We start from the raw sequence: 19,230 nt of genomic DNA on the forward strand, positions 1-19,230 counted from the left end.
TAGAAGTGAGTTGGTGGCAGTTTTTCATGTGTTCTAGAACAATGTTGTATTACAGTGCTAGAGATCATAAGTTATTTTTCTAAGTTAATATGTTTGGCATTGCTAAGCAATATTGTATAAAGTTGGCACACATAAAAGCTTGAAGATTTGTAAATTCAAAGGAATACAAATCTGTTGCTGAATGCTAACTGGCTGTCCATATCTTTATTTTCAAAAGTATAGAATAGAAAGCCCAAGAAAGTAAATTATGAAACTTCTTGATTATTTCAAACAGAGAGGTAGTGAATTGTGTTGAAAGGAAGCAGTAAGTTAGTTTTTGTGAGTTTTCTAAATTGTTGATCAACAGCAGTGTAGCTGAAATTTACACTGGTTTATTACTGGGATCTTGTTACACATTTCTTAATGTGTGTCTCAATCTTGAGATTGAGACAGACTACACAAATTTACAACCGTTTGCAGTGCAAAGCATCCTTCCATATCAAACCAGGGTGTTTTTTTGAAGATATTAGTAAAAACATAAGGCAGGCATTATGCAGTCTGCTGTATCCTGCAGTTATTAGTGGCTTGTCACTGACTGTGGATTGGTTTTGCCTCTCTATAGAAGAAATTCTATGAATATAGTAGAGCTTTCTGTGCAGAGGCAGGCAATGGTTGGACTAGGAAATGAAACTGTTGAGATTACACTGATGAGAGAGCAATTATATACATGAAAGTGGCCTCTCTTAGCTGACTTTACCCTTTTAAAAATTACATTCCCCACCTGGTGGCACGACGATTTATCATACTGTATAATTGCCATCTAAAGGTTGTAAATTTCTTCCCTACCCCTGTACATTTTAAAACTTGGTGCAACTGATGAATAAGTGATGAATTTTTCTCTAAGTGTCAGTAGAAGTTTAGGATGTTTGCAAAAATGTCTTTTTTGAATAAGAAGTTATATGTATTTTTTTTCCCCAAAAAATATTTAACATAATTTGTATGGAGAAAAACAGCAGCAAGTTAGAGAGCAACATAATAAATTATTATAGATTTACTTGGCCATACCTTTTCCATTTCAAAATAGAAAACTGTAAAGGTAAAATTTTAACCAGTGATTGAAAATCCTGTTCCTGCTTCATCACTCAAGGGAAAGACAGAATATCCCCAAAAGGCTTGTGTTGAATTCTTTATGTGGGTGAGAAATGCAAATAGCTTTCAGCAATATTCACAGGACCTCTTTATTCAAACTGTCAGCTTTGTGGCTCCTGTTTCTTCTTCCATTAGTTTTAGTGGCAATTATGAAGGTATGATAATGAATGTGTATCTGTAGCTTGCAGCAAACTATGCAGAGAAAAATTGTGACATTCAGCCACTGCCTTTCTATTTTTTATTTTGGGATTATGCTGGTGCTTCTTTTTTTTTTCTTTTTCTTATCCCTTGTGTTATTCCCCTCTCTTTCTGTGATTCAGAGGACTGATTCTAGAGTAAATGTAGGGTTTTTTCACAGTGGTCTCCAAATACTCACATATTATCCTGCAGTAGTTTGGTTAAATTAAGATTGGTTCGTAGAAACCTAGAAATGGTGTCCAAATACAATAATTTTCTCATTCTTTGCACTAAAAATTGTGGTCTTGGAACTTTTCTGAGAAAATAGACATTAATTGAAACCAAAGCAATTCTAACTTGATAGATGCAGATTTTTTTTCTTCTTTGTAACAGTCAAATATGGAAGTGAGAGGTTGTGTTGTCTTTACCTCTGAAGATTTTCAAGACACTACTGGATATATCCCTTTTATCTGGGCCAGGAAGCAGCAGATTTCATTTTTATAGTGAATTGTGGCAGTAATAGGTACAAAGATTGTGAAAATCCCTTTATCTGCTTTGCTTTGGTGAGTCCTGCCAGCAAGTAGTAAGGCTATCCATTGCAAGCGAGTATTACTATATAGGTATTTTAACAAAGATACCAACTTACCTGAAATTAATAGAATCTGCAGAGACTCTTTTAGCATTTGGGACCAAAGGAAACAAAAAACCCCCATTGATCAATGTACGGCAAGCTTGTCTACAATCTCTCCTGCTGTCCTCTCTCCAACAGTGGGAAAAAATCAGTATCCTTAGGTAAGGAAGAATGGGATAAGCATATTGGATTCTTTGCTACTTTCCAGATATTTTCAGCTTGGATTGTTTCCTGAAATAGTTATGGTTTCCAGGCATGAGTGTTTGTATAGCTAATACGTACTGCTGGAATCTCCATCGAAGTTTAAATAATTAATTGAAGTTATGTTAAAGGCTAAAAGCAATAACTGTCATTGTTAAAATGGCAGATGATTCTTTGTTTAGCCTTTCATTATAGGAGTGTTAGGGAGTCAGTCTTGAAGAATCACTGCTGTTTTCATTAATTCCTAACTGTCCAGTTCAAACCAAGTCTCATTTAAAAGTGCTCCTCCCCCTGCAGGATGCCATATACCAGAGTGTTCCTACACCTATTAGAAGCACCAGTGAACACTGCACCAAGATAAGTCATGAGTGGCTCTTTGAAGTTCTGTGCAGTCTGGGAAATCCTCACTGGTTGTGTCCCATGTAAAGTCAGCCTGAAAATATTGATAACATTCTTTAGAAGCTTCAGAGGCTCTAGAAAATTAATGCTGTTTTGAAAACATCATTCCCTCATCTCCTCTTTTCCTCCCTCTCCAAATTTAGGACTTCTTTCTTAATTTTGGCACTTCTGTCCACTAATAACTAATGTAGACACAAGCTAATCTAGTGAGGATAGTCATCTTTCATATAGTTATGTGGTAGTGCAAATGTAGCAGACTTAGATACAGTCTATTTAAATCTCTTTAAAAGTGTTCTTAAAGAAAAACAGTGGCAAAATAACATCAGTAAGCAAAATTATAAATGAAAGCTTGATGGCAAAACTATCTCCAAGTCCAAGGAGAGGTTATTTGGTTAAATGTGTTAATGTGTTTGATGTTTTACAAGTAACACTGTACTGACAATATTTGGTTATTATTATTTTTTTTTAAATACCTAATTATAAATGCGGTGTAGTATGGGAAACCTCTTCTGTACTTAAAATAGCTGCTTACTTTTGTAAAAAGGAGTTCAGAAGGAAAAACAACTATTTGGATTAAGTAGTGGCTCATTTTGAGGCCATGGTCAAAGAGGATTCTATTATTAAGAATAAAAAAGCAGTGCTAGTATGTTGACCTTTCTAAGAAACAATTATAAAATTGTCTGTTAAAGGATGCTGAGAATTTGAATGGTTATTCTGTGGATATAATTCTGTCTTTCATTTAAAAGAATTTGGTCTTGCATTTGCTATGGACATTTGTTTAGTGAAGGACTCTCTTACAGTTAACATAATGATGCTGGAGTAAGCTTTTTCAGCTTGAATATGTAAGTTGAAAATCACCAGTGATTTGCAAACTTAGATGAAAACTAGAGCTATTATCTAGAATATGTTAGCTGCAAGAATTAAATGCTGCCACTTCTAGTAGCTGTGGCTAATAGCATCAGTACTGCTGCTTAGTGGCAGTAAGCTCAGCCCTTGGAGCAATGGAAATTAAAATCTTTTTAATCTCTTAGGGGCTCCACCTTTCTGTATTCTGTTTTGAATGCATTTTATGATGTACACATCTGTTTGCTAAAAATTTAATTAGTACTGCTCTCTGACTTCAGCCAATTGAGTTATCTTCAGCTAAAAGTTAAAGGATGAGTATTGCCTTTACAAATAATAAAAAAGTTATACTAATGCTTAGATTCTCAGTGTTTGTGAGTAAGACTGGTTCCACATATTCTTTCTGATCTTGACCAGACAGTGACAGTTTATACACAGTTGTCATCTGAATTAGGCAAACTGTATGTACTCCCACCCGCCTCCTGTTCGTGGGTGGCAGTGTACAGGAACAAGAACAGGGTACTTTCTCTGCTTGGCATCCCTCACCAGTGTGGTTCCAAAACATGTAAATCGACTGCAGAACTGTTTTCTAGTCAACAACTACTGTACCCCACCCACATTTCTAGCTAGCAGATGGTGAGGCAAGCCTGTAGAACATGGTGATGGATTTTACTACATCCCTTGAAAAGTAAATAAATAATATTTGAAAATCCTATTTAAAATTCTAAATTATAGAACTAATTAGCCACAAAAGCATAGCATCATATAAGTAGGGGATTTATATTCTCTGTAAAACTTTCATGGTCACATTAAATAAACATTGCTTCAGTAATTTAAAGTACTTCTTAAGCAGAAGACAGTGTTTTTTAAGGTATTGGTCATCCTAATGTTCTCAATGTCTGAGATTTCTGACTAAGATGTTTGTTCTGGAAGAAAAGAGCAAATACTATTCTGCTACAAATCCTTTTCATTAAAGAAAAGAGGGATTAGGTAAGCATTTAGAACAAGAAATCTTTCAGCATGAATAAACAGAACAAATGACTTTATTAACTTTCAGCTACTGTGCATTTGTGTGAAGCCATGCTAAAACCATAACCCTGTCAGCACTATATTCTTTCTATGATGTCCAAATCATAGTATGATTTTTCCAAGTCACCAGCTGGTGGGTTGCTGTTTGCTCTGGGCATCAGGCAAGAATTTTCCCTGCTCTTCAGGAATCAAGATGCTGTAGGCCAGGTCATGGTTGCCTCTGTTTCTCTCTCAGTTGTATTCAGCTTGTTCTTTCTGTGGCTGCTACACAGCTTTTTGCACAGTTACATAAATTTGGCTTGAATAATCTCAGTTTGGTATTTTAATATAATTTAATAATTTAAAATAATATTTTTAAACTTGATCTCTCTGTTTATGAAAATTATTCCTAGAACAAAACACTAAAATTGAATTCAGATTTTTTTTTCTTATTAGAAGCATGCTTAGAACTTGACTAAGATAGGGGATTTGCCTGTTTGAGCTCACCATCTACATGATAAATTGCACTATTAATGTTTGCTCTAGTAGACACTTTTAATACACGAAAAGGAGATTTCCACAAAGACATCTAATGAATTAGTGTCACAGACAGTGTTATTACAGAAATATTATGTCCTAACACAATATTCAGTACCCACGCTGTAGTTATGTAACAGCAGCAGCAAGATTCAAAGAAAATTTCTTATTAGGTTTGACCCAAGAACATGTATGTTGCTTGATAATTGTATCAGAAGAGTGTGACCTGTCAGTCTCTCTCACTTCCCTGCACTGTGACCTTTTTTCTGACTTACTATTGCTAAGGTCACGTAATTTATCTTATCTTTTGTCTAGGGACCTCATCCCATACATTTTTTAAATCTGCATTTTGTATATAGCAGCAGGATATCCTCCAGCATCATTAATTGAATTCACACAGTACCTCTGAGCACCAAAATAAGGCATTTTACCAAAGATATCAGTACTATAATTATGAAGAAAAAGTGGCTCCAAATTCTAAGCTGAAGGAACAAGCTAAACAAGTTGGTTTTCAAGTTGATTTTACAGATTAAAGAAGTCAAGTATTTTTCTATATCTCTGAATGAAAAAAAATCAAACACATTCTGTGATATGATCTTTACTTACTGCTAAGGCTTGAACTCCAACATTAGAATACACCTACTAGTGTAAATTGTTATCATTCAGGTTCATGAAAAGCACTGAGGAAATTAAACAAAGGAAGTAAATGCTGTTTTGTACTGCATCAAGCTGAAGTTACTGCCTTCTTCCATTTTCTTTAAATGTATCTTTATAATGTTTTTTTGTATTATCATTTGGCTGCCTGCTGAGTGTCCATGTTGCATCCTCACAAGGAATGCATTACAGTAGTTCTAAGAGGATGAAAATGATACGAGTCAAGTTCATTTACTTACATTAATAGCAAAACTATATCCATTATCATTCTAAATACAGGAGTTGTATTCACATCTTTCTAACATCTGAATTATGAGGTGAGGTGCCATACTTATCTGTTCTCTAGTCTGTTTTATTGAAATGTCATCACTGTAAACTAGTTCTAAATGCTGTAGTTCATTTGTGTCCAGTAAGTCCAAAGACAATGTGAGTGGAAAAGACAAGTGAACAAAATATAAACCCCTAGTGTTGTGAGGAGTACAGCAGAAGTTGAAAGTCTAATCACTGTACTTCCTCTTAAAGAATTTGGCTGATAAATGACACATATGTGACCTTTTGAAGGTAATTGTGTATGTAATTATGTTGTAGTGAGTAACTAAATATTGGGTGTGTTGATTTTTTCTTTTTTAAGGAAATAAGCCTACTTCTAGGTGAATTAATAAAACACTTCTGGCTTGCATTGCTTTCTCCCTAGTCCTGAAGTTGTAAAGGGTGAGCTGTGTGGAGAGAAGGCTGATGTCTGGGCTGCAGGATGCATCCTTTAACAGATGGCCACTCTGAACCCACCAGTTTACAACACCAATATGCCCTCCTTGGCAACTAAAGTATTCACATTTGTCAGATCAACCTCCCAGTCATTTCTGCATGTGTTATCATGATCCAAGAGAATTTATATTTAAGTTTATTGACACATAAACTGCTCTCAGCTCTAACGTGTGTGGCTTGTGAACAAGCACGAGTGTTTATCATTGTATGAATTGCTATCTTACCATTCTAATTGCAAAAATTGCTTGTTCAATATTGTGGGACTTTAATCTACAGTAAATATGTACACTAATGTGGAAACCTGACTGGAAGAGACAGTCTGCATCTAAGCTGTCTGCAACTTAGAGCTGATGATGTAATGCTCATCAGATAGTTTCAAGGGACAACACTTACCATATTGGATCCTCAAATAAATACTGGAATATTTTTCTTCAACAAACTGTAGATTTTTTTTTTCTTCAGATTGTAGGGGCTGTGTATGAACCTGTGCCAGAAGGACTATACTCTGAAAAAGTCTCATTTGCCATTAAGAGGTAATTACTCATTTTATTTCGACATCCGGCTGTAAAGATCTTTTTGTTTTGTATGCTTCCAGCAGAGATAATGTGACAGTTTGCAGACTTTAGCAACTGCCAGTATTTGTCTCTGAATAGGAAATATCTTTGGATTTCAAGAAAAACAGAGCTATCTCCTTACACCAATAATAACATATACAATATAGCTGCACACATGCAACTGGAAAACTAATACCAGTGTAGTCAGGGCATTCGTTTAGCCAGTATAGACTTTATATTCAGTACTGAAATTTACATTTAACAGTATCAGTGCTGTAGTTAATTCCCTACACATAATGTTTTTTCCAATAAAAATCCAGAATCTGAGTAATTTTCAAATGCAGGTTGTGGTCAAAGAAATAACCCCATTACAATACATTATTTATAGATCACTGTATGATCATGTTCATAGTTTTTTCTGTTTATTTGACTGATGGAAATATGTTTTTTCCTACCTTATAATTCTTTTAGCACAGCAGCAGAGGCAACAAAGTAATGGAGGAAAAGATGAGCCTGTGCTTTATACACTCACTAATCACAAATTTCTTAGCTATGGTTGTATCTTCCTGGAGATAATGTAATATGTTAGGCAAAGTATAGAGAGAATTAGAGATTTAGTTAGCTCACTTGATTTTTCCATCTTAGAAAAAACATCCCACTTAGTACAAAAATGCTTATACTTTCTCATTCAGATATTCAATTCTGTCTCTATAAAGCACATTATAAAAAAAGGTTTGTTTAAGGTTATAAACTAAGGTTTTTATAGTATGTTTTAGTGTACAGAAAGGTTTCAGTTACTTAAAGACCTTGTGGATAAAGGGCAACAATGGAGAGTACAGGAGCTAATAGAACTAACATTTATGTTTAAGAGGTTCTGAAATGAATTTTAATGAAAATATTAAAATCTTTACATTTCAAAGAATTTTTCTACATATTTTATTAACAATGGGAAACATAAAGTGGTTTTTTTGGTTATTGTTATTTTTAGGGGACTGTTGGTTTTAGTACTATCTCTTACTATGGTTAAATCTTAAATGATATGTTATATTTAGTTTTTTGCTTATGCTTTGTGAGATATTTAGAAAGAATAAAAATCATTAAATTAAAGCAGTAATAATGAGATTTTAGTTATAATATAGATGAGGAAACATTAACAGAAAAGATGTAGTTATTTTCAAATTACTAAAACAGAACACATTTCAAAGATGAATGTTGTAAAAAAATTTCTTAATAATGATTTGAAGAAATATTGGAAGCTTCTTGTTGCAACTGTAAATTTTCATTTAGTGCTATCATTACTATTCTTTAGTACTGTTATTAAAATACGGTTTTGTATCTTTAAGCTACTAAAGAAAATTCTGAAATCATAGCCATAAAATTCCTTCAGAATTGAACATCAACCTACTTGGTGTTTAGTCATAAATAATTTCTAGATGTGTGGGAAATGGATACAGGACTTATTAAAAATCTCTTCTAGCTCCTGTTGGTCTTGGAACTTTTGCCCAATTTCAGTGAATTAAAATAAAAAAACAAAAGAAAACCCCAACCCAAAGTATTTTTTAAGGGTGAAAACTTGCACCTCATTAAAAGAAATACAAAATTGAAAGTAAGATATATTTTTAAAGTTATGAAAATTAGTGAAATTAATCAACACATTTAAGCAAATTTAAACAGAAATATTAAAATCAAGAAGTTCAAGCATTGTAAAACATTTTCAAAAGTGCTACTATGTATGTCAGTTGTGTTTTACTCAGAAAGAACTGCTTTAGAAATAGTAAGTTATTCTATGACATTTTCTTTGAAGAAGAGTGTTGTGTTATATGTTTCTCTTAGCAGGTCAATGGTACTATACAAGGAAATCATAGTAAATGATCAGGTTCATTGGCGGTAACAGATTTAAGACACTTTTTAGTATGTGCAGGACTGTCCCTAGCAGCTTTCGTGTCCTACAGTGCATACAAAATATTCTGAGGATTTAAAAATAGATCTAATATATTATTACCAAACAGCTACCTAGGGTGCCTTTAACATAGACCTGTTAAAGTATTTTAGATTGGAAGGGACCCCTGGAAGAGTCTAGTTCATCCTGCTCAATGCAGATACAATTAGATCTGGTTGCTCACTGCTCAGGGCTTTGTCTATGTCAGTTTTGCATTGAAGGATGGAGATTCCACAACTTCTCTGGGCCCTCTGTAGTGTTTGTCTGCCTTTGTGATTAAAAGTAATAGCAATAATAATAACATCAATTTTTTGATCTATCCAGATTTCCCTGTGGTTCAGCTTATGTCTCTTGCCTCTTGCTAACACTGTGCACCCCTGAGAAGGATCTGGCCATGCCTTCCCATTATGCAGGTAGCAATCAGATCTGAGAACAGGTTGTCCAGGTCCCTCTGACAACTGCTCTTCCCATGCATCCATTTTCACAAACCTTTGGAGAATGCATTCTCTCCCATGATCTAGGTCATTAATAAAGACATTAAACAGTACCGACCCAATATCAGTCCTTGGAGCATGCTACTTCCAGCCACCAGCTGGACTTTGTGCTACTGATGGCACCTGTTTGAGCCAGGAGGTTCAGCCAATTCTCTTCCTACTTTATTGTCCTTTAGATACTGTGGGATATTGTGTCAAACAAAAGTCTTGCTAAAATAAGGCTACTCCCAGCATAATTTTCTCTTTTTTTGTCCTCAGAAGGTAATCTCATCATAGACACCAATCAGCCTAGTCAGGTATGACAGCTGTTTGGTTAATCCGTCTTCACTGTTCCCAGTCACCTTCTTGTCATTTTTGTGCTTGAAAATTACTTCCACAGGAAATTGTTCTATTTTTCCCAGAGACTGAGGTGAAGCTGACTGGCTACCAGCTTCCTGAATCTTCCCTATTGCTTTTCTTGGATATGTGTGTGATAGTCAGCTTTTATCAATTTACAGGAATCTCCATTTGATCCTTTTAGACATGACAGACAGTGGTATTGACCAATTGAATCAGCACCCTCAGACTCTTCTCATTTGGTCCCATGGGCTTGTCTACATCCAATTGGCTTAAATACTTTTTCACTGTATTTTCTGGTATATGGAAATGCCTCATGCTAGTAGATTCCACAGGTAGGCTCAGAGATCTGAAACACTTATGGCCAAAATGTCTCAGTGGAAACAGAAGCAAAAGAGGGACCCAAAAAAGTGTCCCCAACTTTTCCATGTTGTTTGTCACTAGGTTGCTTAGTGGGTCCACATTTTCCATAGTCTGTCTTTTGTTGGCCTTTTCTCTGCCTTCCACATCCATTGCTAGTTTCAACTTTTTCAGCTTCAGCTGAGGTTTGGCTTTCCTAACTCTACCCTTTGGGCAATACCTGTATTCTTCCTGTGTAGTCCACCCCTGATTCCCACATGCAGAATTGGGCTGTTCTAGTGCTTTGAGATGTCCTTGAAGATTACCTTGCTTTCCCAAGCTTTACCTTCCATGGCAGTCTTCTGTGAGATTTTACCAGGAGGATCCCTGTACATGCTGAATTCTGCTCTCCTGAAGTCCTGTGTTGTAACCATACAATCTCACTTTCTCACTTTTCTCAGGATTTTGAACTCCAGTTTCTGATGGTTGCTGTAAGATAAGAGGCTGCTGTTGATCTTCACATCCCTGCCTCTTTCTTCCTTGTCTGAGAGCAACAGTTCTAGAAGAGTGCCTTTCAGCTCCATCAAGAAATTGTCATCAACAGATTTCAGAAATCTCCTTATTGCTGCACTCAGCCATATTACCCCATCAGCAGATATCAGGGTTGTTAATAGGCCCCAATGACTGTAAGTGTCTGGAATCATGAAGCTTCTTCCATCTGTCCAAGAAAGGCTTCATTGACTTTCTCTCTGGTTTTGTGTGGTTTATAGCAGGCATCTACCACAATGTTACCCATGTTGGTTTGCTCCTCTGATTCTCACTGATAAGCTTTTGACTACACATGGTCAGGTGTTGGACTGGAGCCTGACTTTAGCCTTTTAGCCTCAGTGAAAGAATTCAGAACCACCCCTCTGTTCCCTGCCCTTCACACCCCAGTGCATTATGGTCACTTTCAGTGTATTCAGAGTTGGCGCTAATAATGTTACTTGTGCCCACATGAGCAGCAAGAAGTAATAGCCCAGGGGTCAGGATGAGTCTCGGTAGTATCTCCACAATGTCGTGAATCCAAACAACAGCCATCATGTTCATCAGATTGATCAAGTAGATGGATATCTCTGTTCCCTCAGCCTCAAATTACCGTCAGCTACTGCATCTTATTTGTGATGTGAACACTTGATGCAGACTCACCTGGCTCTGATGTGTCCTCCATTAGGCCTTGTTCTTCCTCACCTGTTCCTAGGCTGCTGTACCTCTTCTGCAATTATTCCTCTGTAGTCAGAGGAATAGCCTTCCTTCTCTTGGCAGAAGTCACAAGTCTTCAACCTACCTCCTCTTGGCAGCCTTCATCCACTGCTCCTTTGATAGCAAGCTCTAGATATTCCTTTTTCTTTGCGTTGTTTTGAGAGTGTTGTCTCTGTGAAGATCCTGACATTCTCATGTAAATTTTCCAGACAGGATGCTCCTCTCCTTCATGGCTGCTTTGTCCAGTGGTGCAGTGCCTTGACCAGAGCATAATCCCCAGAAGGCAGGCCCCATCTCCCCCATCCCAGGAGGAGGCCCCAGGCACTCCTTAGTGTGTCTGGGAGTGCACAGCCACAGTTCCCAGTATTGTTTGGGTCAGTGCCAAGGATAATTGCTCCAGCCGATGCTGGAGGCTGTGCTGTGGTGTGGCAACACCAAAGCTGCCCATCATCAAACTGTCACCGGCAGGATGAGAGAGCAGTGCTGGCTGGCATAACGCCATAAAGACCAGGGCAGGAATTCAATGGTTGAAAATGTTTTTTAAGAAACAATAGAGGATGTTCTTCCTGTAGCTGCTTGACTCCTGATGCAGAGGCACGTCCAGACATAGTCGAGGTCAGCTCACTGCTGTCTGATGTGATGATGAAGTACCTGGATGTTTTATCCACCTCTCATCTCATGCTCGAGAAGTAACTGGACTAGGAGAGGAGACAAACCCAGCAGTACTTCATGGAGGCTAATCGAAATGCAATAACCTATCCCCATCAACTTTCCATTTTATTACAAGTAAGTACATGTATTAGGCTTTATTTTTTGTTATTGTTTGCCATATCTGAGAAAATAAGGTGCAGAAAAGCAGAAATGTGTCAAAATTAAGAGACCCATCCTCCTGTAACATTTTTCCATACAGGCTCTTTAATTTATTTTTAACAAGGTATTCATTAATTTTTTTGACACTCTTATGCAGGAAAAATGACAGTATCTTAATACCCAATATCATTCTCTGTTGGAAAATGGCATAGTTATGGAGGTTCTTGCAGTTTTGATAATATCTGATAGCATTAAATTATTATGGCACACTTGTGAGTGGTTTGTGAATAGGAGAATATACACTTGATTAGAGTGGAACAAGTTGATAATCTTGTGTATGATTCATAAACAATGACACTTAGAAAATGGAACCTACAAGAATAAAATTTTTAATTACAGATTGCAAAATACAGACCAGTTATGCTGATAAAGTATTTGTTCATGTTTTCTAACTCTCTGATACAGTTCTGCAAAAATACTTGCAGTTTTTCCATTTGCTTCAGGCTGTGTTTTAAACATTCTTCACGAAGAACAAAAGTAGTTTACATATCATATATAACCTCCGAATTTATTAAAAAAATACAAGGACAATGTTTTTGTGTAGCAAAACTGCCTTTTGAAAATTGTTATGATAATTGCAGTATAAAGTTATAGTTTACACAGCCACTCTTGTCTGTTCAGATATTGCATTTCTTAGATTCCTTTTATCAGGGATTAGTAGCTTGTACAAAGAACCTCTGTGTAGGAAAAAGGTTTTCTAGAGCACCTGGTCCCAAACATCCTAGTCTTCACCTTCCAAAAATAAGTAACTTGTATCAATTTTTTTTCAGGATTTTTTTGACCTATCAGTCTAAGATCATTATTTATATTACACCATTTTTTTCAATAAAAACAATGCCAAAACCTACCAGCAAACTGTAACAAACCACTGCCTTTTAAAATGTAAGAGGTATTGGTTTGAAAGAAAGATACAGAGTAGGATTTGTAATTTAAAACACTATAAGCAACTTTTCCCATGTGTTTTTCATTTAAATTTTCTTAACCTACAGATTTGGAAGCTTGTTGTATGCCATTATCTTTTGTATCTTGATATAGTCATTCTCTTGCATAACTGTGATGAAATTTGTCTAAAAATGTGCTAAAGATGCTAGAGTTGGGATTTTGATGCAGTTATTGTGTCTTTGAGAAAAAAATGCCCTACCCAGATATTTGTGAGATATGACAGAATGGATAGTTTTACACAGAAGTTAGAATACTTGTGTTTTGTATAAATACTTGGAAAATACACCTATCTAGAAAACTGCCTGTGTATTTTGGGCGATAATGGTTAGTTTTCTCAAGAAGGAAACACTGCAGTTCTAGTTCCAATTGATATTTTATTATGCATATTAAAAGAATAAGAGATTCTGACAAAGATCCAGAACACTGAAGATATGGAGGGGAATACGACTTAGTAATGAAACCTAATTTTGCAAATTGTTGGAAATAAGAATAAATCAGGCTAGGATCTTTCAAATTTCAGAGGCATGTTACAGGGCTTAGAAACAGAAGGAGCCATGTTGTTTCTTTCTTCCTGGTATTTAGGAAGACTTTATAAAAAGTTGAAGGATTTCTAATAAAGAGAATAATTATTCCTGAAAAGTTTGCCTTTTGAAAAAAAAAAAGGGCAATGTTCTGACTAAAAGTGCTTGGAAGAATTTCAAGCAGCTGCTCCTGAAATGAAAGCTCTGTGAGATGTAGACAGCCTAATTCATCTTAGTCTAGGCCCCAGTGATTCCACACCCAAGTAATTTGTCATTTTTCCATGGTGTCAGAAAATTCGGTGTTTCTGCCATGTAGTTCAATGTTTTGTTGAAGCTAGCTAGCTTATACTTTGCTTTCTCTACTGAAATGTTCTTATGTGCTCCTTTTTCATCCTAGTTGTATTATATTCTGAATGTTTCTGAAATAAGGACTGTACTCTCTGTCCTTGTATATGGAACAGAAGAACAGAGATCTTTTGGAGCCAGAGTGGAATTTGTTTTATAAGTAGTTTAAAACTAGTTTGGTAGCTGGTAAATAGGTAATTGGGAGGCAGGTCAGTAGATGATGAAGTACGGTTAGTTACCTTGTGTGGTAAGTATAGCATGAAATCCATGCTTGAAAATAATCCCAGTAAAAAGAATCATCATCATCTCTCCACATAAATTCTTATATTTCCTAGTTTTCCACAGAAACTGTTTATTAGAACAGAAACAGATGTAGGGGTGGCAGGTGTTTGATAGAGTTTGTGTGTTCAGTTCTGAAAGGTTAAGGTTGCTAACATAACACATGGTACAGAAGACCCAAACAAGTAAGAATAATGTTAATAATTCTTATTAACATTAATAATTCATGTTGCACCTTTCATTTCAAGGTGATCAATATTATATTTTCATGCTCTGGGTAGGATGAGGTGGAAAGGAAAAAGATAGTTTGTGTATGGTCACCAAACTGATCAGTAGCAAATTTGAATTTTCTGTGTTCCAAGGCAAGTATAAGTCTCAAAGCAGTTGTGGATCTAAGTAATGAGTTGTCTTTCTAATATTTTCCTTTCAAGAGATGAGTGTATCGCCAAACAATAATTTGATTGCTTTTTGAAGTATATAGATTGGAAAAATGTATTTTGTCTGTTTAGAAAGCAGTGAAAATAAGTCACTTTTATTACTTTGGCAATGTGTGTTTCATTACATGGGCATCATCCATTATTGCTTCATTTACTGCATATATCCTAAAAGGTTTTCCACTTTTCTCTCATTGCCACATTTTTAATGTAAAATATGCATATACCTAAAACAATATAGAGTGATGAATATTCAGTTCAGTCCTGTCTTTTGAATGTGGTAAAAGAAAGTGTAAGTTTTATAATTGGAGTCCATCAGCTAAAAATATATGACAAAATATGAGCCATTTGTACCTTCTACTACTCTGAGAATATATTAAAAATGGACAGACATGGTAGACTACCTGGATGGTCAGAACAACTTCCTTTTCTCAGTTTCTGTAGTTCTGTTCTGTGCATAAACCATATGTCACATTCTTTCTCTATGCCTATGTTCTTTGGGAATTTAAGCTTATTTTCATTTTTGTACCAATAATGTCACTAGAATACACATTTCATTTTTAAATTCATATATGCAAATCCATGTATTCAGAGCAAGTTCCCAGTTACTCAGAGTAATGGGGGATGATGATGCTTAGGTAATGGGAAAAGTAGGTCCAATATGTTTTTCTGAGTGTAGTCTGATCACTACACTTTTTGGAGTGTCTCCCTGTTCCATGTTAGTTGGGGCTAATAGGGAGTCAGAAGTCATTAACAGTGCTTGATCTGAGCTGGTTCATTAAGGTTGCCCTTAGCTGAGTGCTTTGTCCTAGTGTTCAAATGCATGAGAATGCCCATTAGCAAGGCTGGTCTCTGTATTTTCCTGTTTTCACACTTGAACTGCTCTTTCCCTAACCCAGCATGCTGGAGAGCATGGCATACAGACCACAGTGAGTCATCTTCCATCAAGATAGGAATTTTAGCTGCAGGTCAAGGCTGGCCCTCCTAGGCTAGATCTGTAGGTATCAAGGTGTTGTGCTACAGGACAAGGTTGGTGCTGACAGAAAACATACTCTGATTATTCTTGCCAGCAGCTTGGCTACAGCCTATGCTAGGAAGTCTGCCTAGCTCTCCTGCAGAGCATGTTCAACTATTTGTTGTCTGAAAATAGTGAACAAAGCAGTGTAGCTGTTTTCAAACTATACGTAAATGACTAAATTTAAACTAAAGAACCTGACCAAACCTCAAATAGCTGACGCAGTTTCCTGAACTTTATCTGTGACATAAACCTTCATATTCCACCTCTAGATGATTTTGAGTTGATTGTATTTTGTATTTTTGAGGATCATAGCTATATGAAGGACCAAGAAACACAACATAATTTAACTAGTTTTTCACCCAGTCATTTTCCTCCATGTCCAAATTCAGTTCTGCTCTGCTGGCAATTGTTGTGCTAATAATTATGTTAGTTTCTAAGCATCACCACATGCATTACAAAGCAGTATTTAATTAGCAATTCAATTTGAATTAATCAAGTTTTTTTTGTTAACTCAGAAAAAGACATAAAGATTGGATTAATGTTCATTTTAATTTCCTTTGTGTTTAGAAATAGATTTTGTGCCATTCAGTGCACAAAAGATTTTCTTTCTTAAAACCATTTGTGTGTGCAGCAGTTGCTTTGGTGTTAGTTAAAGCAATGAGTATGCTTGGGTTTAAAACACTTAGCATGCAACAGGTTATTAATATTTCAGAAATGTAGTCGAGTAATTATGTTAGCCTAGAATATTAAAATATTTTTATTAAAATTATCACTAAAATTTGTTAAATTTTTATAAAATAAAAATGTGGATGGTCATGACTGCGCACTGCTGCATACATATCCTTTTGGATGAGTGAGGACTCAGGAATATCATGAAGACTTAGCATTCCACACATTGTTTCCTTATTCTTCCACCTTTCACTCCATTGTGACACCATTCTGTTCTGCTATTTATGTAGCAGGTACTAGAACTCATGTATAAATTTTAAAAATGTTGGTGTGATTAAAAAAAAGGAAGCTTTTTACATTTATACCATTTAAATTTGGAGAATAAAGTGACAATACAGGAACTGTTTTGAAGGTATAATTTTTTTAAGAGTTTCTGAATGTTTAATTTGTTAGTGCATCAAAGCTTTTTAATAGAATTGCAGAATGTAAGGGAGGAAGAGTTGTCAAGTATTATCTTGTCCATTTCCAAGCCTTAGAATTACCTGTCACTACTGACAGGTATTTGACCAGTCAGTCTTAAAAATGTCATGTTATAGAAACAGTTTGGAAACAGCAGAAATGCAAAAACTGTCTTTACAGTCAACAATCATATGTCTGATTGAGTCTTCTTTTTTTTCCATATGAAGATAACATCTGCATTTAGTCTGATGCTTGCAGAAAATTTTAGTCTTTGCTTGAATAAAGCAAACACCGAAAATATAAAGCTTGAAAGGCTTTATACTTAATGTATGTCTGGTTTCCAGGAGATATTAAATTGACATATGCCTGTGCACATATGGGATGTATATGGCACTTGAAATTTTCAGACCAAATCTTCAATGTCATATAAGGGCTCTGATAGCACTGAATCCAGAATATCCCCAAAAGCTGTTTGCTGTGTGCATCCAAACCTGTTACATAGTGTGTGAACACATATTTCTCTCTGCAGGATCCCAGATAGGTGCAATAGCTAAACACTTAATTACTGACAATTTCCTCCCCACAGTGGAAATAGGTAGGAGTTATGTATGGTTTTTCTCTTATGTTGTATCCCCCCAGTGGTTTTTTTCCTTTTATTTTTTTTAAATTTTATTTGAGCTGAATTATAAAAAATGTGGAGATATAGAAGTAAAGAAATGAGAATAATCAGAGGTCTACAGAACATGACTTTAGAAGTAAGATTGACATGATTTTAAGTGTAATGCTCAAAATTGGATCTAATTACTCCAACTGAAAATCTTCTTGGTACCAAGTAGGAAGAATACACAAATCTTCAGAATTACTATCTTTTTTATATATCCCAGTATGATGTCTACTTTTTCAAAACAGCATGGTATTGTAGCATAATATTGTGTTTCTGATCCAGAAAAATCCCCATGTCTTTTGCTGCAGTGCTTGTGTTATCAGTCCTTCTCTAGTCTGTGCAGTTGTATGGCTGTTTCTTGCTCAGAGAACTTTGCATTTTCCCCATTCAAACTTCATCATTTCTTTTAGTTTGTCCAGTTTCTCAAAACTTTCTTTGACACCAAGTGTCACTTTCATTGGTACAGCTCTGTGTATGATGTATACGCTGCAATATGATGTACGATGTGAATGTATCACAGTCCGGGCACTTTTAATAGGCATCCTGTCTATCCGTTATGCAGATTATCATTGTAATTCAGTGACAACATTGAGTGGTTTTGGAGCAAGGTCAAAAAGGAGCCTGATAAATTGTGCTCACTACCCATTTTCAGTTTAGCAAACACTCAAAGCAGTTACCAGGTTGAATACAATTTTTTATGGTCAATTGTTCAGCCAACTGATCGTGATTTTGTCTAGCTCACACTTCCTAGCTTTCTTCCAGGATGTTGTGAAAAACATTGTCAAAACCCTTGCTAAAACCCACATATGTAACATCTACTTCTTCCTAATGCACAGGAGCTGTTACCCTCATACTGAAAAATATATATTGGTTTAGCCTGTTTTTTTCCCTGCCAAACTCATGCTAGTTATTACTTATTTTATTGGTAGTTTACCAGTGTAAATAGGTTGTAGTTTGTTTGGTTTTGCTTTTTTTTTATTAATAGAAATTCAATTCACTAGCATAATGCTGTAATTGTAAATGTCTCTAATAAAGAAGATTAATTAAATGCTGTTTGCAAATGCCACTAGGGAGCTCTATATTTCATGAAGACAGAAAAGTTAATTATTCTGGACAGCAGTATAACAAAACAGAGCTAAATAAAAGATCAGTATCTTTATTTTATTTCAACCTACTTTTTTTTTTTCTAACAACTTTTAGATTCCTGTTGGAAGACAAAACCAACAATTCAGGTTTCACTTTTCCAAAACCGAAATATATCTCGAATTTAAAGTGTTGATAGTTACCAGTGAAGAGACAGACAGTGCAAGTGTACAGGATCTGAATGAAGACAGACATTTTCTTCATGGCTGGGATACAAATTTCCAGAGATGCTTTTGCTCAGTAATAACAGTAGATGAATGCTGGAAAAAAATGTTAATTGGTTCATAATTTGAGCATTTTTTGTGGGGGACTTTCCCCCTTAGCTTTCCTTTCCAAGTGTGTTTTTTATACATGAAGGCAGAATTTGTTTTAACAATTAATCTGATGAATGGGGAAACTGAGACACTTGTTTATAAGGAAAATGTGAAAATAAACTGTATCAACTGATGGAGCTTCCAGAGAGATTTGTAAAATACTGGACTCTAGAATCAAGTGTAGGTATGAGCACAGTTCAAATGAATAAATATCAACCTAATTCATTTTTCAATGTTTGGGATATTTTGAATATTCCAGTTTAATAGATTTCTTCAAAAGATAAGCATCTGTCTCTTTCCTTATCTGAAAGAAGTCTCTCTGAGA

General features: G+C 35.6%; 1 protein-coding gene across 1 annotated transcript in view; it reads left to right on the forward strand.

Moving 5' to 3' along the window:
• The window catches only part of NEK10 (NIMA related kinase 10), a 77,683-nt gene that overhangs the window by 39,450 nt on the left and 19,003 nt on the right, over positions 1-19,230 (forward strand). The window contains 3 exon segments of the mRNA XM_068187115.1: positions 6,273-6,402; positions 6,806-6,876; positions 11,820-12,033. Coding sequence (XP_068043216.1) covers positions 6,273-6,402; positions 6,806-6,876; positions 11,820-12,033 — 415 coding nt within the window.

Source organism: Anomalospiza imberbis, chromosome 1, assembly GCF_031753505.1.
Source record: "Anomalospiza imberbis isolate Cuckoo-Finch-1a 21T00152 chromosome 1, ASM3175350v1, whole genome shotgun sequence".
Lineage (NCBI taxonomy): Eukaryota > Metazoa > Chordata > Aves > Passeriformes > Viduidae > Anomalospiza > Anomalospiza imberbis.